General features: G+C 32.4%; 1 protein-coding gene across 3 annotated transcripts in view; it reads right to left on the bottom strand.

The window, feature by feature from the left end:
* Ccdc7 (coiled-coil domain containing 7) overlaps nt 1-27733 on the bottom strand; it is a 233702-nt gene that overhangs the window by 148646 nt on the left and 57323 nt on the right. The window contains exons 1-7 of one of the 3 annotated variants that reach the window (XM_078023429.1): nt 22009-22334; nt 15163-15193; nt 14695-14784; nt 12147-12238; nt 10759-10813; nt 6658-6723; nt 2897-3103 (exon numbers count right to left, since the gene is read on the bottom strand). In XM_078023429.1, the coding sequence (XP_077879555.1) occupies nt 2897-3103; nt 6658-6723; nt 10759-10813; nt 12147-12238; nt 14695-14784; nt 15163-15193; nt 22009-22193 (726 nt within the window). In that variant the 5' untranslated portion in view covers nt 22194-22334. Of the gene's footprint in view, nt 1-2896; nt 3104-6657; nt 6724-10758; nt 10814-12146; nt 12239-14148; nt 14166-14694; nt 14785-15162; nt 15194-22008; nt 22337-27733 lie in introns of those variants that run through there. The other 2 variants (XM_078023430.1, XM_078023431.1) reach the window with 2 other exon arrangements.

Raw genomic sequence — 27733 nt, forward strand, 5'->3', positions numbered from 1 at the left:
ATATACAAACCTAATAGTACTGCTTTTTATAAATTTTTATAAAATGTATGAACTGAATGCACACTATATTTATTGAGGTGTGTGATTAAAATATATAAAACCTGTGATTTTAAAAATGTGATTTCACTAATAGACTATCTCTTGGGAACATGATACATATTTCCCTACACCATAAATGTTGATTCTAGGTTTTACTCCAGGCCTGAATTTCATCTAACTTGGTTTCTTTTATGCAGAGATTAGCTGGCTTATCCTTACCTACGTGCAAATTTGTGTTTACCAAACTAATTTTCTTTTCTTCACATTGCTAGTATACATTCCTAAATTCCCCCTGAAGTTAAATGTGGCAAAGAGAATATGAAAGAAAATGATATGTTCCACTTCCACCCTTGTCAATGAAAATTACTCTTGTTTGTTCTTCTGATAATTGATATCTATGCCTAGTGTGGTACAAGACATCACATTTAAGATGGTAAAGACTGCACATGTCAGGATACCTGAATGGCCTTGGAGACAACTCTCTACCTTGAATACTGACCTTTAACTTCTTATACTATTAGCACAAGGAAATAAAGTATAATGTTTGAGCCATTATACATTTTGTGTCTATATGTCAAAATGGTTAGCCTTGATACTAATTAACATATCAAAAGGGATTTTCCTACACTCTACACAGAAAACTAGGACAGAGCTAAATAATGATACAATAAAACATTTACATAGTGCTTCACAACATAGAAAAGCAGTTCATAAACCTTATTTTATCCTCATTATATTCTTATAAAGTATTACTATATTTCACTAAGGGTTTGTATATAATCTTGATAGTTCTTAACAGAAGATGTAATAGTTAATTTTAAAAAGATGGCTCTTCTACAAAAAAAAATCTTAAAAGCAGATATGAAAACAATATAAGAACTACTTTTCCAAAATGTCATACACACACACACACACACACACACAGTGTGTGTGTGTGTGTGTGTATGTCAGACCTTTGTATAATATAATTTAGTGTCTAGTAGAAGAAATCCAAATATTTTCTTCTTTACCCCTTTTAGATTTTAGGCTTCCATTCCCCATAGCACAGGGTAACAAGCTAGAATCTCTGTGAAACCCAGATCCAAGAGCATTGGATGTTTCTAACCTTAGAGAAAGCTTTATTTTGATACAGCAATGTCATAGCTTCCAAAAGAGTTAAATTAGCAAAAAAAAATACATTTAAATAAGTTCATATTTACAATATACACAAAAGACTTCATTAATTATAGGATCAATGAAAGAGAAGATTCCATCTGCCTCATCAATGGTATAATTACTTCCTATGTTTAAAAACATAGATCTTACTTATTATTCATTTACCAAAACTTTCAGTATTTCTTCCTTTCCTGAGTATTGAAGATCAAACTGCTTAATTTAGCATTCAGTTTGGGAGTTATCACAATCTCATACCAATCTATGTTTAGTAGGAAGCCTCTAAAATAGCCAGCTTCCATTGTTCCCTGCCTCAGGGTATTCATGCCTATGATATATTGTTATTTGTGAACTGTTCATAATGCTACTACTTCTAAACTTCTAATGAAAGTGATATGATTTAAGTGATGAGATGTCATTTCTGAAATTAGGTTTAAGGCATTCTCTTCCTCCCTCCCTCACTTTCTTTCTGTCTCCATCTATTGATCTCTATGTCTCTCTGCCTTTGCTTGTATGTTGTGAGCTTTCTTATGGAGAAACCCCCATGAAAAAGTACTGATACCTCGAGCCAGCAGCCAGCAGGGATATGAGGCCTAATGAATGTTGCATTCAAATGTGAGCCCAGTGAAATACTTGAAGTACTTTCTCCTCTACTTGGATCTTAAGTTAAATGTAGTTAATATGTTGATATTAGTATATCAACATATTAACTACATTTAAGATCTACTTGGATCTTAAGATAAATAAAGAATATGATGATTAAATCTTTATGAGAGATCCTGAGCCATAGGACCCGGCTAAGGCAAACTTAAATCCTATTTTTCTTTTATTGGTTCCTTTTAGTTATACATCTGGATCCTTAACTTACAAATACTGTGAGATAATTAATACATCTATTGTCTGAACCACTCAATTCTGAGGTAATTTTTATGCAGCAAAAGATAAGTGAAATACTACTATTTTTTTGAGAGAGAGAGAGAGAGAAAGAGAGAATTAAAAAAATTTTTTTGTTGCTTTTGGGTGGACACAACATCTTTATTTTATTTTTATGTGGTTCTGAGGATCAAACCCAGTGCCCCGTGCATGCCAGTCGAGCATGCTATCGCTTGAGCCACATCCCCAGCCATACTACTACTTTTTGATTCTCATTTATTTTTAAACAAGATGAATTTTAGAAAAGACGAAGTGAAGAAACAGGATTTCAAGAAAAGAGAATAAAATATTCAAAATCCTGAATGTGACAGGAAACAGTAATTTAAATGAATTTAAGTACAATGTAATTAAAGCATAAAGTGTATATCAGTGTGATACAACAAAATATTTACGATATGCATTACAAAAGCCTGTACAATGGCCTGGAGGTCAAGTCTGAACAAAGTTAAAAAGAGTTTCTGAATCTATTGTCTTCACAGAAAAATAAGACATTTTTAAGAGTTTTTTTCTCCATAATTTTGAATTTATATTTAATTTTATTAATTTATAGCAGGATATCATTAGTTTTCAAACCCTGTTTTCTTCTGTTTCTCAAATATCAGATGCTTGAATGATCATTCAAAATCCATATATACATAATTTATAGTTTGTTATACAAGATAATAATGAATTGATAAACCTTTAAGAAAAAAGGCAAAAGAAGTAAGTAATGATATGAAAAATAAATTTACTACAACACATACTACTATTTCTATTTTGGTTATTTCCTTACCTCTTGGATTATATCATTTGTCCTTTGTTCACCTGAATTTGAAACAAATGCTGCCCTTTTCTCTCTGTCCAATGGCATATTTTTTGAATGTTCACCTTGTGTTTTACCAAAACCTGTTTCCATTGTTTTGGTCTTCCCTTCACTTTTAATAAGCTCCACCCCTTGATTTAGGAAATAGTCAAGTTGAAGCTTACTTCTTTCTGCTTCCTGTTTTTAAGAAAGTAAAATATGTCAAGCATTGTTTTCTGTGACATTTTCCTGACAATACTACAACCTCCAGGAATCCACATTTATTTATGCCCATATGATTTCTCAATTTTAAAATATCTAATATTATTATTTTCATATTGACAGCTGAACTCAGAGATGCTCTACCACTCAGCTACATCACAGCTCATTTTATTTTTTGTTTTGAAACAGGTCTTGCTAACTCACCCAGTCTTGCTTAGATTCTCCTGCCTCGGCCCTCAGAGTAGTTAAGAAGATGACAGGTGAGGCTACCACATCTGACTACTAAATAAAAATGAGCTGGATGTGGTAGAGGAAACTAAGTTAAACCTTTGGTATAATGGATAGTTTAAAGTTTGATAATTAAAATTAAAATCTGTAGAGCATTGTCTACTGCCTCGACACAGGCCCCAAATCAATGGGCCAATAGATCCTGGATTGAAACCTCCAAAACCGATGCCAGTAGACCAAGTTACAGAAGTTCTGGGGTTGGATGAAATTTGTTATATCTAAGATGTCTGCCAGAATTACTTCAGTACTATCCATCTGCATGCTAAATCACATATTCCCAGTACCATGAGACCTGACAACTGCCATGACATAACTGAAAAGAACCAAAAAACGAGTGAAAAGAAGTGGTACCCAGATTACCAGAAAATCTTCCCAGCCCTAACCTCATTTCATTTCCCCTGTTATCTCTAACTTCTAGATCCTCAACAGGTAGAGAAATTTATTTGCAAATTTATCTCCCACTTTTTCTATTCTTGGCCAAGAATAAATATTCCTTCACTGCTAAAAATCGAAAACTTTCATTTATTATTATTAGTTATTATTTTTACTTTTTTTTGGTACCAGAGATTGAACCCACTGAACCACATCCCAGCCCTTTTCATTTTTTATTTTGATACAGGCTGGCTTTGAACTTGTGATCCTCCTTCCTCAGCCTCCTGAATTGCTGAGATTACAGTATACCACCATGCCTAGCAAAACCTTCCATTTTTAAGGGCAATTTTTTAAAACATAGGTGTTTCTCCAAGTTTCTATCTTTTAAGACTCTATTATAATGGTAAAATAAAAATAACAAGTATTTATTATTAAAAGTGGTAGATAAGCAGGACAATTACCACCATAATAACAAAGAATGAAAGAAATTGGAAACTAAGCTATTTATTCCTTCTAGAAATAAATTTCTCTTTAAAATGTCTCTTTTTATAGTTTTTATTAGAAATAATATAAATAAAAATAAAATTCAAAAAAAGTCTTACCATGAAGAGAAAAATCACTTTCTGATGCATAATTTTTTAAGTTATTTCTAAATATACTGGTGTATATATATATATATGTGTGTATATTTAATTTTTATTTATATTGAATCATACTATTCATAGTCATATAATATGCTAATATCATAGGTATGTTTCTATGACAATAAACATACATTTACCAGAGTAGATAACTGTTGAGAGCCACAGCCGAAGGGGCCCCAGCAAACTTCCAGCTGCCACATCCAGCTAATGTATTTAGTAATATACCATAATATATTTAGTAAATTCCTTATCAGTGAGCTTCTAAATCATTTCAAAACCTTTTCAGTTAAAAAAATATTACTTTACACATTAGCATAAAATTTCTGAACACTTTTTTCTTTTTCTAAATTTTTAGAACTTGAATAACAAAATGACTATAGCTTTCTAAGACTTTTGCTATGAATTTTCTTTCAGAAAAATACAAATTCTTAGTGAAAATAGAAATATGTGAAAGATTATTCATTTCAGCATCCATTAAGAAATATAGGTATTTCTGTTCCTTAAATTTTTGCCAAAATGTTAGGTTTAAAAAAACCTACTCCACTGTTACTTTAAGTTGCATTGATTCAATAATTAGTGAGGTTGAATATATTTGTATATTCTTGCTTAGATTTATTAGCATTTCTGAATTATGTCTTTCCAATTTGTTTTATTTAAATATTTTAGGCAAAGGATGTCCATATTTCTTATATGTTTGTGAAACATCTCCATATAAAATAAAAATATTTTCCTTTTATCTTTATATCTTGTTTTTTTATTATAAAAAGTTTTAAATTTATATAAAATTAAATTTATTAACATTAGTGTGGGGTATGGTGTTTACTTTAGTCAATACCATTTAGCTGTTATCCAGTGTTTATTCTAATATCTTCATAGTACATTTATTACTTTTGGATCTTAAAACAATATGCAATTTATTTTGGTTTTTCATGAAAGAGAAACCTAGCTATTTTCCTTTAATGTTTATTTTGTATGGCTACTATATCCTTCTATGGAAACTTCTAATAACTAAAAGTATATAAAATGCTAAATTATTATATTTCTTTGAATTTGTTTCTGAACTTTCCATTCAGTACCAGAACCAGAATCTCAGTGATTTAATTATTAAAGATTTATTTATATGTTGATGAGTGAGTCCTCCTTATTTGCTCTTCTTTTGTATAATTACCATTTTCTTATCTCCTTTTATCTTATATTAACTTTTAAATTCAAAAATAATTCCATTTGTATGTAAAAGTATTTGTTTTAAGTTGGTATATCAATTTGGGGTATATGGAAATCAAAATACTAACAATATCAATTTTCTAAAACCCATTATAAATTTTTATTTCTTCACTGTTCATCTGTATCACTGGTAAAGTTCTGTAATTTTTCTTCATATAAAGCTCTCTGCATTGTTTTTTTTAATATGCTATCTTAATAACATGCTATACTAATTTTTATAATTTCTTAATTATAAAGGAATAATTACATTTAAAAAATTTTGGATAAAAATAAAATCTTTTGCTTTATTATTCTCTATTCTAAATCTATCTTATTTTGTTCCAGCCAATTTTTTAATTTATCACTGTTATTTAAATTGTATATTTTTATGAATTTATATAGCATACAAATCATTATATTTTTGTCTATCCATTTATTAAAACATTTGTGGTTTCTTTCATTTCTCATCTTAGTAGCTAGAATTTGAAAATTAGCATGAGAGTAAGTATCTTCACTTTACGGAGTTTTATTGAAATGCCTGCAATTTCAAGTATATTTTCTTTGAATTTGAAAGAGATTGCTTTGTTTTATTACTTTTGTTGGGTATGGTGTTGCATGCCTGTAATCCCAGCAGCTAGAGAATCTGAGGCAGGAGGATTGCAAGTTCAAAGCCGGCCTCAGAAAAAGCAATGTGCTAAACAACATGGTGAGACCTTGTCTCTAAATAAAATAGAAAATGAAGCTGGAGATCTGGCTCACAGATCTCTGGTACCCTCAACCCCTGCAAAAAAAAAAAAAAAAAAATCTAGAAAGTATACTTTTTTCTAGTTTACTGATTTTGATAAGAGTGAATATTATATTTTATTAATATATTCACATTGCATAAAGTAGTATTTTAAAATTCATAGAATAGTATAATATATAAATCTATTTATTTATAAGACTGCAATTATTCATTTGAAAAGTTCATTATGAATATGTTCTTCATTTATAATAATTTTCAAGTAATGTGATATCCTCTACCTGTAAAGCCTGTTTTAGTTGTTCCTGAAGAACTCTGTTCTCAATTTCCAGAGCATCTGCTCGTTTCTAGGAAGTAATAAGAGAAAAAGTTCTTCACATGAGTATTTTTAAATTAATTTATTTTATAATTACTACTTTTCTAAAGTCCATAGAGAGTCAAAATAATGATTTGAACACACACATTCAACTCCATATTTCTCAGGCACAGATTTGGGTAGATATTAGCTAAAGATTTCCCATAGGCAATAAATTGATCAGAATCTGGTAAATTCGATGTACATTAAACACTTTATTTCTTCTTTTCTCTAGACCTGAATATTTAAATAGAAACATTCCAAATGAGTCTTTACACACCACTGGTTTTGTTTGAATGAATGAGTTCTATTACACATGAAAGATCTCAGAAATTGTCTATCAGATGAAAAATAGAGGAACATATCTAAAGTCCCCAGTTATGCTTCTGGTATGTCAGAACAAGTTTCCACTAAACAAGCCATGCTACAGCTAACAACCATAAACTCTGGACAAAAATGCAAATAAATACCGATGAGCAATCAAGTAGTAGGAGAGTTGAATGGAACGTGATACTTGGAAGAATAGTCCTAGGTAGGATTCAGATTTTTATGATTTTAGCTTGAAAGCAAGCCCTCTTGAAGTCATGTAAGGCATATAATAGCTGAAGAACAATTCAGCTGAGCCCAGTCAATTCAAAAATCAATGAGAAATAATTAACCATTGATGTATTAAATCTCCAACTTTTAGTGTTGTCTGTTATAGAACAATAGATAAAAAACAAACATGTACTTGATCATGAAGAAAATCTTTTAAAACAAGTAGACAGGAATAATTCCATAAAAGAGAAATCAACAATGAGAATGTGAACTAAAAACATTTTGAAACAAAAAACTCTCAAATATCTATGAAATACAAATAAAGTTTTATTCAGTGAAATTTGTATAGTGTTTTGCTTGGATAGTGTGTTACTACTATTAAGTAAAGCTTAAAATAAATGAATTAATTATATAACATAAAACAATGCAAATTATCAAAAAATTGTGGGAAGCCATTTCTGACATGTGATTGGGTGGCTCCCATTAAGGGTCTGAGGCGCTTTGGCTGTGTCGAAGCTTTCCCGGCCCTTTCCTGATGAGAGAGCCCATCTGTGTGGGGGTGTCCTGACCACTGATCCCGGGGACCCAATCACTGACCCTGGGACCCAATCACTGACCCTGACCTTGCAGTGCAGGCCCCCTCAACCTTCATTGGATGGAATTCTCCCCTGAATCTCTTGTTCCCCAATAAAAGGCTACTCCCAGGCGTGTTCAAACTCTCTTTCTCCTGCTAGCCCTGAGTAATCCTTGCTGCCCTGCTGGGCGGTTAGAGGAGGGAACCAGAGAGGTGAGCCGTCTTGGACCTGGCAATAGAAATAAGGTAACTGAGTCCGTGTGTTTTATTTAGATCTCATCTACCTAACTTTATGCCTAGAACCTCATTAATGAAACCACTGCGCAGGCCACATGGTGGAATTAAAAATGAACACTAAACAAAATAAAAAAGTAAAATCAATTTATAAAGATAAAGCTAGAAATAATTAAATAGAAAATAATAACAAGAAAGACAACAGTAAAACAACTAAATGAAACCCAAAACTGGTTAACTAAAAACAACTACAGTAGGTAATCCCCTGAGATTTATTTGTTTATTTCCCTAAATGAAAGGGAAAGAAGGGAAGCAAACAAAACAAACAAATATTTTTGTAAATCGAAAAGAAGTGGGAAAAACAATATAACTATAGATACAAAAAGAGAACACTAATACAGAGTAAAATTCTAATGAACAAATTTGTAAAAACATTAAGATGGATGAATTTATATCAAAATTTACAAAGACAAATAGATTCATCAATTATCTCAAAGTAAATTGAAAGAAGAAGGCTCTCACATTACTTTATAGGTAAATTGTATATAATCTTCAAAGTATTTTTCCCTTTTAAAAAATTTCTTTTTGAATTCTGATTAGAAATGCACTATATTAGTTTTAAATAAAATTAAATCTTCTCATTGGCAATAGTATAAATTTAGATTATAAGTAATGCTATTTATAATTCTATCTTAATAAATTTATATAATTTGGGCTGGAGATGTTTAGCATGCATAAGAGCCATAAGCTGATTGAAAAATCCAATCTATACTCCAAAATTTATCATTGATATAGTTGGAAGAATAATATCAATAAAAAATACCAAGTGGCTCATTTCTAATATTCTTCAATACGACCCCATTTCCTACTCAATCAAATTCAAACTACTGATGGCACCTATTAGGCTTCCTACTACTGTTATGTTTAATTCAAAACTCCTATCAGACTCAAGTACTGAATTTCCCGTAAGTAGTCTTGCTACTTTATTTCTATCTTTCCACAGTGTTACTCAAACTCCAAATTCTTAGCTACTATGCCATTTATTTTGCTGGACCTAGTTGGAAATATTATGTTTCCCATGCTTATGTTATATATTTCAGCTTCAAAATCCTTTAGCAACCTTAAATTCAGGGGAAAAAAATCAGCATTTTTCAGTTCTGTACCTCCTATATAATATATTATGTAAGATACAGGAAATTTATTCAATTTTATTAAGGAAATATAGAATGTAATTAAAGTTACTGTTTACATTTGCATTATAGACTTCACATTTGGGAGTAGATAGTAAAGAGTTTTTGCAGAAAAACAAAGTTCTTGGCACTATGCATAGGATATATATATAAAAGTTCTGTCACTTTAGAAAGGTGATGACCCTTGAAAACAATGGGAAGATCACATTTCAATTTGTGCTTGTAATCATTTTAGTGCCACCTACAAAAAGAAAGAGTCCTTAGACTATTTAGTCCAACCAGAGTATACTTGATAATTCTGTACACCTAGTCTATTTATTCCATATCTCTTCTACAAATATGGAATAAAAGTAACTACATCCGGGGTGTGAAAATATGGTGTACATGATTTAACCCATGGAATATTAAAGTATGTATAAATATTTCCATTTTCTAAAAGTTTTTATTAAAATTCAATTATCTTTTCTTATCTCCACATGATAAAGCTGCAAATCATCCAATGAGATGCTTGTCTACAATAAATGCACTCTATTTCTCTAACAAATAATCTGAAAATCAAAAGCTAATAGAATAACCTAATATTTGAATATCATTTTATCTAAGCATAATTTTTGTTAGGTGCAACTATGGTTATTGACTGCTAGTCGATAGAGTGTCTTTGATGAATGAGAAAACGAACTCTTCTAGGCAGATTCAGCTCTAAGCCACAGTGGTAGGGAGGGGTACCAGGAATTGAACTCAGGGGCCCTCAATCACTGAGCCACATCCCTAGCCCTATTTCGTATTTTATTTAGAGACAGGGTCTTATTGAGTTGCTTAGCACCTTGTCATTGCTGACGCTGGCTTTGAACTCACTATCCTACCTCAGCCTCCCAAACTGCTGGAAATACAGGCATGTGCCACCATGTACAATCAGCCTTAAGACTTCTAATATTAATAATATAATTTGATTATTTAAAAAAAATTTTGAGGCAGGATCTCCCTGTTATTGCCCAGTCTGGTCTCCAATTCAACAACTCAAATGACTTCCTGCCTCAGCATCTTAAGTAGCTGGGACTACAAGTGCATGCTACCATGTCCAGCTAATAGATTTTTCTTTCTAAATATAGAAAATACTGTGCTAGCTAAAATAAACCATAGGCAGAATTCAAGGATAGCATCCTGATCTTCAGCAATATGGCAATGCTCTGTATAATCCACTTCCTTTGAAAGTAGGTAGAACCCGTGACTTGCTTCTAGTTAATAGCATATAGGAGTGATGGAATGCTACTCTCTTATGTTAAATTATATATCAAGGGTGATGGGATACCACCCCCATGATCAGTTAGCAGACAAAGAGATTCCTAGCTGGCATTAAAAAAAAGCATGATGCTATAATATGACATGCCTTTGGAAAAGTTCATCTAAGCTGCGAACTGCAGACTGCCTCTATGAATTGTGTGCCTGAGTTCTACAAATGCAAGGACATAAACTTATAGAGAGTGTGTGTTACCTGGACTTGAAACAAACTTTCTTTTACTTTAAGCTGGATTCCTTGAGACAACACCCTGTAATTAAAAATGTTCTAAAATGTAAATAATATTCTAAAATTCATCACTGCTTTGCTTTCTTAAAGAGAATTTTAAAGAATTCCAAATGAATAACAATTTTAAGAATTCTTATTTTTTAAAAGCTACTAAATCAATACAGGTTAAATGATAACAATTTAGTAACACATGTCAGGCTAACTTCTTACTGGAATAATTAAGAATATGAAGAAGGGAGATAAGAGAGAATAAAACATGAAGTGCTGATATTTTCAAAATATATTGGTCATTTTTTCTTCTCTGATCATTTTTCTTCTCTAAGTCAAAGACAAAAACCTTTGTCCAGTGAATTTTGTTATGGTTTATATGTGAGGTGTTACCCAAAAAGCTCATGCATGGGACAATGCAAGAAAGTTTAGACAAAGTTACTGGGTTATAAGAGACTTATATTAGATTATAAAAGGCTTGACCTAATCAGTGCATTTATCACATGAAAGGGATTGGTGGTAACTGTAGGCATATAGGGGTTAGCTGGAGGTTGGTATCAGGGAGCATGCCTTTGGGGTATATATTTTGTCGTTGTTCAGCAGAGTTCTCTCTGCTTACTGGTTCTATGTTTCCAGCTGCTTTACTCTGCCACTTTTCTGTCACTCACATCATGCCCCAAATAATGGAATCATCTATCTATGAACTGAGACCTCTGAAACCCTGGGTCTCAAACTTTTAACTCCTTAAAATTGTTTTTGTCCTTATTCTTAGTCACAGCAGCAAAAAAGATGACTGAAACAAATTTCTTTTTAGCATTCATGGTACTCTTTATTTTTAAAAACTATATTTTAAGATGTGAACAAATTAAAATGGAATGATTATTTTATAATACTAATGAAAACATTCATTTAATAAAGTCATTTTGTAATAATCCATATACATAAAAGTTTACTTTTTTAATGTTTCTGGATATTTTAATCATGTTACATTTTTTAAATACTGGAATGCATTACAATCATAATTATCCATTCACAACACCATTTTTCATAACTCTGTATATAAAGTATGTTCATGCAAAATTATGCCATTATACATAAAAGTTAAATTTTATAAAAATAAATACAAATAAAAACTCCAGTAGAAAATAATAAATTCTGGGGATTTGATTTGGGGATTTAACAAAGTACAAAGCATTAATTAGATTATTTTTCCCATAATCATATCCTGGTCTTTTATAAAGCTATTTCCTAATTTTATATTTTAAAAAACCTGTCGTGTTTATATGACCTTAAATTATTGGTATGTAATAAAAATAAAAATTTCAATTAATAAAGAAGAAAAATATTAGCATGTATCTTTGTCTTACCTTTCTGAATCCACTGGCTTTTCTTTGTCTTTTTTCTTTTCTATTTTTACAGTTTTCTTTGTTCGATCACTTACATGTTTTTTCTGTGTAATCTTATATAAGACAGAAATAAATGGTTAAGTACACAAAAAATTGTGGGAAAATATTTGAAAATATACATTACTAAGGTTTCCATTTTACTCCAAGAGTCACTATACTATGTTTCAAAGAAACTTATTTAAACAGAAGCAAACCAAAATTAGTGATTATAGTTGAACTGTTTTTAATAGTATTTTTTGAGTATAAAATGTATATAAGTTAATATATATTGAAATAATTTAGTCACCCTGATAAACTACAGTCAGTTTTGTTGTAATGTAGTGTATGACATTCTGAAAATTACTTTACTATGCAAACACATGCAATAAAACCTGCAGGATGTATGGGAAAAATGGGTTAGAAGCACATCATACAGACACCATCAATTATACACTTTGAAAAATAGAAAAAGTAGTACTATGCCCTTCTATACAGTTAAATGGTTTAGAATAAACATTATAAAAAATATAGTTGGGACTGGGGCTGTAGCTCAGTGGTAGAGTGCCTGCCTAGCACATGTGAGGTACTGGTTTCAATCCTCAGCACCTTAAAAAAATACATAAAGGTATTGTGACCATCTACCAACTAAAAATTTTTTTAAAAAAATATATAGTCTTTTAAAGAAATTCTAATAATAAAATATTAGTGGGTTATATCAGATGTAGTAAAATGTATGAAAACAATAGCATAAAGACTGAGAAGGGCTAACATATTAAAGTTCTTATATGTCAAATGATTTAATATCACTTGAAGGTAGATTGTGTCAAACACTATAAACCTTAAGGTAACCAATTAAGCCAATAGAAAAGTAATACAGTTCAGGAAGCCATCCGTGAAATACATGAGGAAATTCTCTCTCAGAAAGCCAGAGAGATTTAAGTTTGACCTTGGGAACTATCTGTGGCTCTCTCACTGCAATGGATTGCCCAACGCACATGACCTTTATCTCCACTCTGCTAGGAACATTGCCCATAATAGCTCCAGAGATGGACATAACCTGTTGAGACAACCCACTTTCAACTTTTTTTGGTGAAGAACATTATATGGAAGGCCTTTGATGTTTCTTGATATAAATAAAGCAGGCACAGGTTGCATTTTGCCATTAGTCTAGAAGCTCGATCCATCTGAAACTACTTTCTATGTCCTGTGATTTTTTTGTTCTATTTTTCCTAGCTTTTATTTCTCAGCAAGCTCCTGCATGGGATACAAGCAAGAATACAGATTTGGAGACCTGGAAGTGGGATGGTGCAATAACATAAAATCAAAAATTGGAAAGTGGCTTTGTAGTTGGGCAATATACGTAAGACAGAAGAACCTAATGAAACACTATAAAAAATAGAAAATTGAGACAAAAAGAAAATAAAAAAACAGTTCACAGTAACACTGATTAATATTTCACAAGCAAGCACAGAAACCAAATATGTTTTTTGTTATTAGGCTTGGCTGTCTAAAAAATTATTGAGAGAAACTATTAAGTTATGAAAAGAAGGTTGGAAGAAAATTGGTTGTAAGAGTGCAAAATTACAATGCACACATGGGGGGCTGGGGATGTGGCTCAAGCAGTATCTCGCTCGCCTGGCATGCGTGCGGCCCGGGTTCGATCCTCCGCACCACATACAAAAACAAAGATGTTGTGTCTGCCGAAAACTAAAAAATAAATATTAAAAAATTCTCTCTCTCTCTCTCTCTCTCTCTCTCTCTCTCTCTCTCTCTCTCTCTCAAATAAAATAAAATAAAATGCACACATGGGCAGATTATATGATAGACTGTCAGCCTTTTTTGTGCTAATTTTCTATTTCTACTTGGTCTATACTTGAAGAGAATTATTTCTAAATTGAATATATACAACAGTCCTGATCTTATGTTTGATACTTGTATAGAATCACTACTTCTCTGACTGATTAAATTGCTAATCTCCTAGTACTATGTTGGCTTCTTCTTCTAGGAAGGAAGAAATATCAATATCCAACATTAGTGGATTCAATAATATGTTTATCCAACCACACAACTGGTGTTTGTAAGTGGTAAATAAAAATTTACTTCTAATCAATTTGACTTTGTTGTCGGTAATTTAAATTTATAAGCTGTATAAAAACAAGAAAATACTTATCCTTGACATTTCTATTCACTGTGCTTGGTATAGTGAACTATGACAAACCATTAGTTAATTGCAGAGGAAATATATAATGCAAGTAAAAGATTCTTGAAAATTCTAACTTACTGATAAATTGATGAAGTTAAATATTTGGCAGATAAATATCTTTCAGAATGTTTTCATAGCATAATTTTGGTTTTGATAATTAATCTGATAATTTAGAAGATAACATTTTATTTTTAGAGTACAACTAAAATAATTTTTAATTTTGAAAATATATTATAAAATATTTAAATATCACTTTGATTCCTGTCCTGAAATAAGCAGCTTCATTAGGTACTATATGTCAATTTTAGACACTAAAGTTTTACCAACCTCTATATCCTTCAACTTTTGTAGTTCATTTTCCAGCACTGATTTCTCCTCTGATAATAATTCAAAATCATTTTGCATCTGTTTGTACTTCTAAAGAAAAATAATAATAATGAAGACCAAAGTTTTCATTAACTCTTTAAAAATAATGAATTATTGCTATTAATCTGTATAACAAAGCTATTATTAAGGTTAATAAAAACTAGGATTGGTAACGAATGAAAATATTCTGAAGACTATATAATATTACATATTAAGATTTCATAAATGAAGTGCTTCTGAGTAATAATAAATATAGTAAAATTAAAAGAACATCCCAAAGCTTTCCAGCTTACATTTTCATAGAAAACTTTTGAGTAAAGTGAGCAAACATTGTGTCTCTATTTAGGATAATGTAATACTGGCAATTTCTAGAGGCTATTAAAAACTCATGGACAAGGTGCAATTTCAAATTTAAAGTGACATACTCACAGCTTCTAATAAGCCTTGATCATCTTCAGCTCTGAAAAACATAATATAATATCGTATTATATCTATCAGTAATGTGCTAGACTTTTATATTTATGTTTTTATTTATGTAACACACCTAGATATTTTCTTTGTAAAGAGTTTAAAATAATACAATCAAGGTTAGAATACATTTCTGATTACTACTCCAAAAATCCATTGCTCTACCCAGAGATATTAATGCACGGCTATTATAGTTTCAGAATACATCTACATAACAGTGAAGGTACCTATTCAGTAGTATAATTTTATTGCTGGGTTAGAGTTCCATGTCTTTTTTTAAATACAAATTACCACTCTACATATTACTCCAAATTTATTTTTTCACTTAACATAATGTTTGATATCTAATTTATTAATAAGCAAAGATTTTTCTCATTCTTTTAAAATGCTATTCCATAGCAAAGGTTGCCAAACATTTTTTTGTAAAGAGTCAAACAGTAAATGTTTTAGATTCTGAAGGCCTAATGGTATGTACCACAACAATTCAATATGCAAAATCAAATGTAGATGATAAATAATGAGTGTCGCTGTGTTCCAATAATATTTAATTTATGAAAATAAGCTACAGGACAGATTTGACTTAGGGGTCACCATTTGCTAACATCTGTTAAATACTATGAATAAATGATAGATTTTTGACTAAGTTGGAATTTATAACAGCTTTAGTACGATATAGTTAATATTCCATACAATTCACTTTTTAAAAAAATATATAACTAAATGCCTTTTAATATATTCACCAAGTGGAGCAACCATTGCCACTAATCTAGAAAATTTTAGTTATCAAAAATTAAACTTCATACCCATTAGTACTCATTCTCCATTCCTCCTAGCACAGCCTATATATATAAACCAGTGGTTTGCTTTTTTATATAAATGTTTCTATTCTGGATAGTTCTAATCATACAACATGTGGTCTTTTGAGACTGGCTTCTTACACTTTGCATGTTTTCAAGGTCAATCTCTGTTGTAGCATATATTAGGACTTTGTTCCTATTTATTGCCCAATAATAATCTAGTGTGTGGATAGCCCACATTTTATCTCCCAAATCCTCAGCTTATGTACATTTCAATTATTTCTCCTTTTTAACTCTTATGAACTATGACATTATGAGCATTCATGTACAAGTTTTTGTATGACCATGTTTTCATTTTCCTCAAATACAAACCTAGAAATAGAATTCCTGGGTCATATGTTACCTCTGTATTCAGCATTATGAGAAAGTGACAATTAAAAAAAATTTTTTTCTAAAGTGAATGCTCCATTTAAATTCCTACCAGAAATGTCTGTGGGTCCTACATACTTGCTAACAGTCGCTATTTGTCTTTTAAGCCATCCTCATGTATATGAAGTAATATCTCATTATCACTTTGCTTTTCAATTTCCTAATGACTAATGAAGTTAAAAATATTCTACAAGTTTATCAACTATTTGTATTTCTCCTTTGAAGAAATATCTATTCAATTCCTTACCTATTTACATTTTTATTATTAAGGTGTGTTTTATATATGAATCCAATGCATACTGTTTGAATAAATAAACTTTCTATGAGTTGTTTTATCATTCTTTTTTATATTGAATATATAAAGAATCCTGTTAGAAGAATAGCTAGCAAAGATTTTCTCCATTGTGTAGAATTCTCTTCACATTCCTAATTTTTTCCTTGCTGTACATCCCATTTATTAATTCTTGACATTATTTCCTGAGCTTTATATGTCCTATTGAGAAAGTCATTGCCTATGTCTATATGTTGGATTATAGATCCTACATTTTCCTCTAAAGTTGATGTAATTCCCAGGTCTTTGATCCATTTTGAGTCATTTTTGTGGAGGGTGAGAGATAAGGGTCTAGTTTCATTTTTCTACATATGAATAATCAGTTGTCACAGCACCATTTATTAAAAATTCTGTTTTTCTCTAATTTATGTTTTTGGTACCTTTGTCAAGGATCAGGTGACTATAGATGTGTGGGTTTGTCTTTGTGTCTTCCATTCCTTACCACTAATCTATGTGCCTGTTTTTATGCCAGTACCATTGGAATTGATTTGCTCTTATTTTTCAAGGGCCTTGAGATGCAACATTAGGTTGTTTATTTGAGATCATTGTAGTTTTCTTATGTAAGTGTTCATAACTATAAACTGTCTTCTTAGAACTGCCTTCCAGAGGTTGTGATATATTGTATCACTATTCTCATTTGAGTCCAAGGATTTTAAAATTTCTCCTTTAACTTCTTCAATCACCCATCCATCATTCAAAAGTGTACTATTCAGTTCCTTAGCCCATTTACTGATTGAATTATTTGTTTTGTTTTTTTGATTCTTTATATATACTGGAGATTAGTGCTCTATCAAATGTGCATGTGGTAAAATTTGCTCCCATTCTGTAAGCTCTCTCTTCACCTCATTGATTGTTTCTTTTGCTGAGAAGAAGCTTTTCAATTTGAATCCATCCAATTTATTGATTCTTGATTTTACTTCTTGTGTTTTAGAAGTCTTGTTAAGGAAGTCAGATCCTAAGCTGACATGGTAAATATTTGGGCCTATTTTTCGTCTGTTGGGCTCAGGGTCTCTGGTCTAATTCCTAGGTCCTTGATCTGCTTTGAGTTGAGTTTTGTGCATGGTAAGAGATAGTGGTTGGATTTCAGTTTGCTACATATGGATTTCCAGTTTTCCTGGCACTATTTGTTGAAGAGGTTATCTTTTGTCCAATGTATGTTTTTGGATCCTTGGTCTAAAATAAGTTAACAGTAATTATATGGGTTTGTCTCTGTGTCTTCTATTCTGTACCATTGGTCTACAAGTCTATTTTGGTGCCAATACCATCCTGTTTTTGTTACTGTTGCTCTGTAGTATAGTTTAAGGCCTGGTAGAATGATGCCACTTGATAAGGATCTCTTCTTGCTAAGGAACACTTTGGCTATTCTGAGTCTCTTATTTTTCCAGATGAATTTCATGATTGCTTTTTCTATTTCTATGAGGAATGTCATTGAGATTTTGATTTGAATTGCATTAAATCTGTATACTGCTTTGGTAATTCAGTCACTTCTCAGAATAAGATATGCAGTCAATCAACAAATATATGAAAAAATGTTCAACATCTCTATCAATTAGAGAAATGCAAATCAAAACTACCCTTAAGATTTTTTTCAATCCAGTCAGAAGGGCAGTTATTAAGAATACAAACAACAATAACTATTGGCGATGAAGTGAAGGGAAAAGGAACATTCTTACATTGCTGGTGGACTGAAAATTGGTGCAACCAATCTGGAAAGCAATATTAAGTTTACTTAGAATATCTGGAATGGAACCACCACTTGATCCACCTATCCCTCTCCTCAGCGAGCTTATACCCACAGGACTTAAAAACAACTTACTACAGTGACGCAGCCACATCAATGTTTATAGCAGCACAATTCACAATAGCTAAATTCTGGAACCAAACTAAATGCCCTTCAATAGATGAATGTATCTTTATCTTGATCTGTGATATATACACACAATGAACTATTACTCAGCATTAAAACAGAATAAAATCATGGCATCTGCAGGTAAATGGATAAAGTTGGGGAATAAGTGAAGTAAGCCAATCCTAAGAAAAAAAAAAGGCTGAATGTTTTCTCTGATAAATGGATGCTGATCCATAATGGGGAAGAGGGGGAGCATGGGAGGAATAGAGGACCTTTGATAGGGCCAGGGGAAGGGAGGAAAATGAGGGGGAAAGGGGTAGAAAAGATGGTGGAATGATATAGATATCATTATCCTAGGTACATGTATGAAGACAAATGGTGTACAACCAGAGTAAAAAAAAATGTATTCCATATGTGTACTATAAATTGAAATGTATTCTGCTGTCATGTATAACAAATATACGAATAAATAATTTTTTTAAAAAGTGTATTATTCAATTTCCCAGTGTTCATATACTTTCTGTAGGGTTTTGTTCTGTTGATTTCTGATTTCATTCCATTATGATCTGATAAGATTCAAGAAATTTTATCAATTGTTTTACACTTGCTATGAGTTGATTTGTAGTTTAAAATATGGTCTTTTTGCAAGAAGACTATGAGCCATTGTGAGAAAAAGAGTATTCAGGTGTTGTTTAATAAAATATTTTATAGATGTCTGTTAGGTCCTTTTTATTTGTCATATTTTTCAGGTCCAAAGAGCCTTTACTTAGTTTATGTCTGGATGCCTATCACATGGTTAGAAAGGTGTATTGAAATCACCCAGTATTATTGTCCTGGCTTCTACCTGACACTTCAATTTGAGTAGTATCTCTTTTATGTAAGTAGTTGCACCCATGTTTGGAGTATATTTTTATTTTTATTATTATTATTATTTCTTATTAGATTGTTCCTTTTGCAAGTATCAAGTAACCTTCCTTGTTTCTTCTTATTAATTTTGGTTTGAAGTCTTCTTTTGTCATATGTGAGAGCAGTTACTCTTGCTTGTTTGGGGGTTCCATTTAGATTGTATATTAATTTCCAGTCTTTTACTTACACCTGTGCCTATCTTGCCTGTAAGGTGTATATCTTGCAAAAAACATAAGTTGAATCTTTTAAATTTATTCTGTCAATCTATGTCTTTTCATTTGAGAGTTGTGACCATTTACATTCAATGTTATTACAGATGTGTATATTAATTCTTGCCATTTTGATTTAATTATGATGTTTAATTTGGTTTTGTTTCTCATTTGCTTAGCTACTCTTCAAATGAGGTTTGTTTATTTATGAGCTCTTCTATTTTCTTCTATGTGGAGTATTTCATTAATTAAGTTCTGTAGTGCCAGTTTAGTTGTCATGAATTCTTTTAATTTCTTCTTATCTTGGAATGTTTTTATTTCCTCTTTGATTTTTAAGAATAGCATTGTTAGATATATCAGTCTTGGTTGACAGTTATTTTCTTTCATCACATCATTCCAAGTCCTTCTGGCTTTTAGAGTTTGTGCTGAGAAATCAGAAGTAATTTTGATTGACTTGACTATAAATGTGACATGATGTTATCACTGGAGGTTTTAAAAATTCTATTCTAGTTCTAGTTCTGTATATTAGTCATTTTAATTATAATGTGTCATGGAGAGGTTTTTGTTGCTCTTGGCTGTTGTGAAAGTCTCCTGTATCTGGATGTCCATCACATTCTGAAAGTTGGAAAGATTTTTTATTATTATTTCCATGAAGAGTTTATCAATTCCCTTAGCCTGCATCTTACAATTATCTTCAACTCCACTAATTCTTAAATTTGTTTCTTAATGTTGTCCCAGAGGTCTTGTATAGCCTAATTATGTTTGCTTATTTTCTTTTCTTTAATGTCATCTGAATGTTCAAGGCCAGTCACTTTGTCTTCCAGTTCTGAGATTCTGCCTTTAGTATAGTTTACTCTATTAGAAAGACTTTCAACTGAACATTTTGTTTGATTTATTTTGTTTTTAATTTACAATGGTTATTTTTTAATATTTCTATCTGCTTATTGAACTTCTCATTCATATGATATACTGACTTCTTAATTCATTCAGTAGTTTTTCTGTGGTCCCTTGAAATTTACTAATCATTTTAATGTTTCTTTTGAATTCTTTATCTGATATTTAAACCACTTAATCAGTTGCTGATAAGTAACAAACTTTAGGAGGTGTCATTTTACCTTGTTTTCATATTTCTTGTACTCCTATGTTGTGTTTTATGATTCTTCCAAAGTGAAGTTCTGGGAAACTACAGCTACATTACTGTGTTCACTTACCAAAGTGTCTTAGAGTAATTTACATTGAGAACCCCTCATAAGTGTGATATCCACAGTCTTTGTGCTAATTCACTGTTTTTGCTATAGCAGTGGATATTTGAAGATGGGACCTGGGGGTCCACACTTATCCATTTTTACTTGGGACCTGGTTGTAAGTTTGTGTTTCTTTCTCTTCTGGTCATTAAAGTACAGCTGAATTTGAGTGTCATTTATTTGTGTGTGGAGCAAGGTGTGCTGTTTAGGTTGAGTTTAGTTCAATAGCAGAGTCTCTATCATGTTAACTTGTAACAGAACTTCACAGAATAGAGTAAAACAAATAATAGCTACAATCGGTGCAAATAATATATAGCATTAAAATAAATACCAAGGACCTTATATGATATGTATAACATTAATTACTACCCAAACCAAAAAATGGTGAGATTAGCAATTTTCAACAGTAAAAACAATTACCATGAACTATATATGGTTGTAAAGCAAACAGCTTGTGTTGACTATGTTATCCACAGCAGTAATAATTGCATCAGATTTAATGGTGGGGACAGGAGTTATATAAACCAATTAGTTCTAAAAGATGGCAAAAATACAGTTAATTAAGAGAAAAGAAAATGTGCTAGGAAGGTAGAAAAGAGTTTACAATTTCAAAAAGTAATCAGAATGCAGAAGAGATGTAGCAGTTAATAGTTATAAGGATGGAGGAGACAATGGAAGAAACAAATAGGAGAGAGAGAGAGATAACAATAGAACTTTTCTGTTAGAAGAAAAGAAACAAATGACAACCATACAAAAAATATATAAACAAATAAAGAACTTTAATCCTCAAAAGACAAGGCAGGGAAAAATAATGCATTTAAAAATGCTAAAAATGAGGGGGATAAAACCAAATATGTATATTAAATATGGACTTAAACCAATCAGCACAGACATCTCTCCTTCCCTCCCTCCCTCCCTCCCTCCCTCCCTCCCTCTCTCTCTCTCTCTCTCTCACACACACACACACACACACACACAAAGAGAGTGAGAGAGCTGCCAGTTGGAGTGGTTTAAGACTCAAGCTGATTGAAATAAGTCTCACCTTCCCTTCTCACCAACATGAGGTAGGATGAAGTGGAAAGCACTGTCAGTTGGAGTTCTGTCCACACATATTGTTGCATTCCCAAGGTGGAGTTGCTGCAGAGTTCTACAAATGGAGTTCTGAAAGTTGGGAATTAGGTCTTCAGGCCACAGGGGCTTTGTTGGTGACATCTGCTCTGGACACATCAGATCAACATACTGCTAGGGCCTTGCAGTTGCTAATCTCTATTGGAAGTCTGGATCTCAAGAGCCTCCCAGGAATTCTAGTTCTGAGGCAGGTAAGCTAATCTTCCTCACACTCTGCTGCCCAGAAACATATTTGCTAGGCTTGATCCCTGAGTGTATTCACATCTAGCAGTTCAGATTTCCAATTAGCTTCAGCTGGTCATGTGAGCTGCCAGACTAAAAAAGGAAAAGCAAGTTGGTGCCCCTTTCACTTTTCCAACTTGAATTCCACTGGGTACAATCTTTTCTGTGCCTATTTTACTCATGTTCTCCTAGACCATACAGTAGGTACCTAATGGGACAGTGTGACACTGTTTGCTAGGATGATCTCTTGGCTTCTGAAGCAGCAGCTGCAGAATATTTACTTCAAAATGGATCCCACCTCAGCTCTCTGGTCAGTTGGAAAACAGAACTTTTCAAACACCAATGCACAGAGCATCCTCTGGATCAGCTAAGATCAAGCCACTTTTCTGATCTCAGGTTTTTCCATACCAAATCTATATTTCTCTATGTATTATTCCTCCCTCTATAGTGAACCAGCACCACTACCACTACTGCTGCCCCAAGCAGCTCTGCTCTATTATACTCTTTTCTTCTTCATTTAATGAACCCAAGTTACTCTGGCTGTCCAATATTAAATTTTAGTGAGATCCCTCTTTCACCCACCCCCTGAGGAACAGTACTCCCATTGCTTGAATCCCAAGCGATGGAGCAACTAAGAATGAAGTCTTTCTCTATTCCATCATCTTGAATCTCCCAAGCATGAAGATTTAAAACCCCAAATTAAGGTGTTTTCATGGCTACACTCCTTCTGAAACATCTAGGGAAGAAACTTTTCTGCCTCTTCTATCTTCTGGCATTCCTTGAATTGTAACAGCATAACTCCAAACTCTGCCTGAACCCTCACCTGGAAATCTTCCTTCTGTGTATATCTATACTCTCCAATTTTTATAAGGATATCAGTTATATTAGATTAATGGTTCATCCTATCTCATTATGACTTCATAATAACTAATTATATCTGCAACAGTCTTACTTTCAAATATGGCCACTCTGTAGTAGCAAGGGTAAAGAATTTCAACTTTGGGGGGACACATTCAATTTTGAACAACTAGTATACAAAAATGCAACTGATTTTTTGCTTATTGATCCTGTATACATTCAACTTGATGAATTCATTTCCTACAGGTTGGGCTTCCTTTTTACAAAATGCTTGAGGCCAGAAGTATTTCAGATTTCAGGCTATTTCAGATTTGGGAAAATTAACATAGATTTTACAAATTGAGCATCACTAATTAGAAAATCTGAAGTCCAAAATGTTCTAAAATCCAAAACTTTTTGAGCATAATGTTGGCACTCAAAAAGGTATGGTGGTACATGCCTGTAATCCCACTGGCTCATGAGGCTAAAGTGGGAAGATCACAAGTTCAAGACTAACTTCAGCAACTTAGCAAGATCTTCAGCAACTTATTAAGACCCTGTCTCAAAATAAAAAATAAAAAGAACTGGGGATGTAGCTTAGTGGTAAAGTGCCCCTGGGTTCATTCCCTAGTACCACCCCCACAAAAAAAGTTTCAAAGTAGGGCAGGAGGTGGAGGAAAATGGGAACATGTTTGTGAAAAGAACAGAGTTACATAGCAGTATTAAGTTCTAGAGTTCTACAACATGGTGACTATAGTCAATAATGATATATTGCAGAATTCAACAACTCTAAGACAGTAGATTTTTAAAGTTCTCACCACAAAAATCAATAATAAGAATGTGAGAAGAAGATTACCTCTAGATAGGGAAGAGAGGTGGGAGGGAAAAGGAGGGAGAATGGGAATTGCATAGAAGATGGAAGGAGACCCTCATTGTTATACAAAATACATGTTTGACAATGTGAGGGGGAAAAAGTGTGTCACAGTAGATTGGATAGAGAGAAGTGATGAGAGGGGAGGGGAGGAGGAGAGGGGAAAGGAAGGACAGCAGAATAAAATAGACATTATTATTGCTGTGTGTATATATGTGACTGCATTAACCAATGTGATTCTGCAACCTGTACACTCAGAAAAATGAGAAATTATATCCCATCTGATTCAAATGTATCATACGTCAAGATCATTGTACTGTCATGTGTAACTAATTAAAACAAATAAATTTAAAAAAAAGAATATGATGGTGAATATGCTATATTGCTTAATTTGGATATTCTACAATGTATGCACATATCAAAACACCATGTAGTACACCATCAATAAACATGATTTTATTTGCCAATTAAAAGAAAAAGTACATTTACTTAAAAGAGGAATTATATGAATTTACCACTGAAAAGACTATACACACACTACATTTTGTATCATTGTGATTTTTCTTATTTTTTCAAACTATGGTAAAATATATATAAAATAAAATTAACAATCTTAACCATTTTAAGTACTGTTCAGTCATGTTAAGTGAATTAACATTATTTTATAACCAATATCCAAAACTATTTTCATTATGTAAAACTAAGCTTTATATGCATTAAAAAATAATTTCCCGGGCTGGGGATGTGGCTCAAGCAGTAATGCGCTCGCCTGGCATGCGCGGAGCGCTGCGTCGATCCTCAGCACCACATAAAATAAAATAAAGATGTTGTGTCCACCGAAAACTAAAAACTAAATATTAAAAAATTCTCTATCTCTCTCTCTCTTTAAAAAAAATGATAATTCCCCATCTTCCCCTCTCCTTGTCACTTTGCAATCATCATTTTACCTTCTGTCTCTAAAAATCAGACTAGATAACTTATGTAAGGGGACTTATACAGTATTTTTCTTTTAATGATTGGCTTATTTTACATAGTACAATGTCCTGTTATTCTTGTCATAGCATAGATAAAGCATTTTGTTTAAGGCTAAATAATAATCCATTATATGCATATACCACATTTTGTTTATTCATTTATACATGCTATAATTAGGGGAAAAAAGAGTTGTTTTAAAAGTTTACCTTTTCAACATATCTGACTGTTTTTCAAATACTTTCAACATCATATTGAATTGGTTAGTCATTGAAGCAGTATCTATTATAATAAAAGTAAAGGCATTAGAATGACTGAAGTTATAGTTCTATGCTACTATAACTCATGCAATAGATGTTAAAACTGAATAAGCATAATTAGGAGATAGGAGGGTGAAATGAATACTAAATAGCAAAATGCTTATGATGAATGAAAATATAATTTTATTAAATACATATTATGTGCAAGTCTTCATGTTACTTTGCATTCTCTTAATCCTTAAAATAACTCAAAAAAGAAAGTACCATCACTATTTTTAAATTAAGAAATTCAGGCACAGAGAGATTATATAATTTATCCAAAACTTGGCCTCTGATAAATTAAAAACTTTTACTGAGGTCCAACAAATGTAAATTATATGTGATAGAGCACATGTGTGATAGCTGCTGCTAAAAACAATAGAAAGAATATGTCTAACCTATTGTTTTCCAATTGTATCAAATAACTTAAATAGAAAACTGAGATGCTTCTTAAAAAGGTAAACAATAATCCTTTTTAAGGATTCATAATAATCAATGGGAAAACAAGATTTTTCAGTCTTGGGACATTAAAAAGTACAAGACAGAAGACAACTGCATCAGGTTTTCTACTAACCAAGATGAGATATTACATGTACAAAGAAAATGTTAAATAATATGGAAACATATAACCTGATGCATAACTATAGTAGTGGGGTTGTTGGATCATATAATGGTTCCTGTCGTAATTCAAAACAGTATTTTAAGAGCAATCTGATAATAGCATACAATATATATCTTGAATATGATAAAGAATTATGAGGAATAAAAACTGTTATTCTGGTTACAATTTGAAAATTCAATATTCAGAAAAAAAAATGCCATTATCTATCTATGACTCCACTAACTTAGGATCTTCAACTCAGTATTATTACAGGGCAGCAGCCTACTGTGAAGCCAAGGCAGCTGCAGAGGCCCTCACTTTGTAGCAATTCTTGCAACCATGATAAAAGGATTTCAGACATGTCACTTCAATTAGCGGGCATGACTTTATTAGAGGGGATAGGAAAAGGATAAAGGAAACACTCTCAAAGGAAAGAATGGATCATTTCATAGAGAAGAATGGCACACCCGCTCCTGCCCTCCAATTTTACTGGAGATCCTAGGGAAATTTCAAGAGAGTCTTGCCCCAGTCCACCTCTTGACTTTTGACTGATAGCTGGATAACATCAGACTTTCAAGTCCCACTGCAACTCTAGGTCACTTTGGCTCATGCAGACCTGTTTTAATTGGAACCTGCTCTTACAGATTTTATTATTGGGATATTAGCCTTAATCCTCTTGGGTTCTGGGATCTGGTCTGTGTAAAGGTCACAAAAGTTCCCTACTTCAGGGTGTCAAGAGTGGCAAATAAATTATTGCTTTGAACTCCATGGCCTTGGACAGCTTGACTGCCATATTTGGGAATCTTTTCATGCAAAGATGTAGAAAGATATGCCCATTTGCAGGCAGCCACTGTTAATGAGGCAGAATCCATGCCTAGTGTGGAATTTATTTGTTCCATAGCTTTGAATTTAGATGCCTTGGATAAGAGACAGAAGTGTGCCTAAACAGCCTTAACACACCAACTGCCTGGAGGAGGAAGAATTACCATGCAAATGTTAAGTCCCCAACCAGCCCAACTTCCCCACAGCTTCTTTTTTACCTTGAGGAATCCCTCCTCACAATAAATTCTTTTGGTGTGTTTCACTATAAATACAGCCTTCATGGGCTTTTCCGTTTGTTAGGATCAGATCCATCAGGTCTCTTCCACCCATCATAACCCTGGCTTTGAAAACTATTTCTCTGTGTTGTTTTCTTTCTTTCTTTTTTTAAAATATTTTTAACTACAGATGAATACCATATATTTATTTTTATGTGGTGCTGAGGATTGAACCCAGTGCCTCACATGTGCTATCACTGAGCCACAACCCCAGTTCCTGCTTTATTTGTTAATACTACTTTTCCAGACTTTTAATTTCAGCTGCCCCACACCTCTGATTGTTACTTATCCCATCCCCATGCAGGTTGTAGGTGACATCAGGGTAAATTTATATTCTTTTTATTGGAATTTTCAGTTTTTATTTCCTCTACAGGTATTTTGCTGTTGCTGAGGAATGTGATATATCCTGTCAACTTAAATCAGGCAGGGGTATGGGTAAATTGCTTTTGAAAAATGAAAACATATGGAGATCAGCACAGTAGACCCAGGTTAGACAGTTATTCCTTCAACCTCACCACTTACATATGTCTGTTTCCTGTCATTTTCCCCTCAAAGATTTGGGGTTCCTAAATGTTTTTAGGAGATGTGGATATCAATTTGATCTGGCTGCTTACTGCTGAGAGAGGACAAAGTTATGGGGGATAAGCAATCAAAAGTCATTTTCTATCAGGTTGGACATGGACAGTTAACAGTACTTAGCATCAGGGAAGTCCAGAGGTCCATCATGGCAGCTGACAGGT

Source organism: Ictidomys tridecemlineatus, chromosome 10 (genome assembly GCF_052094955.1).
Source record: "Ictidomys tridecemlineatus isolate mIctTri1 chromosome 10, mIctTri1.hap1, whole genome shotgun sequence".
NCBI classification, from domain to species: domain Eukaryota; kingdom Metazoa; phylum Chordata; class Mammalia; order Rodentia; family Sciuridae; genus Ictidomys; species Ictidomys tridecemlineatus.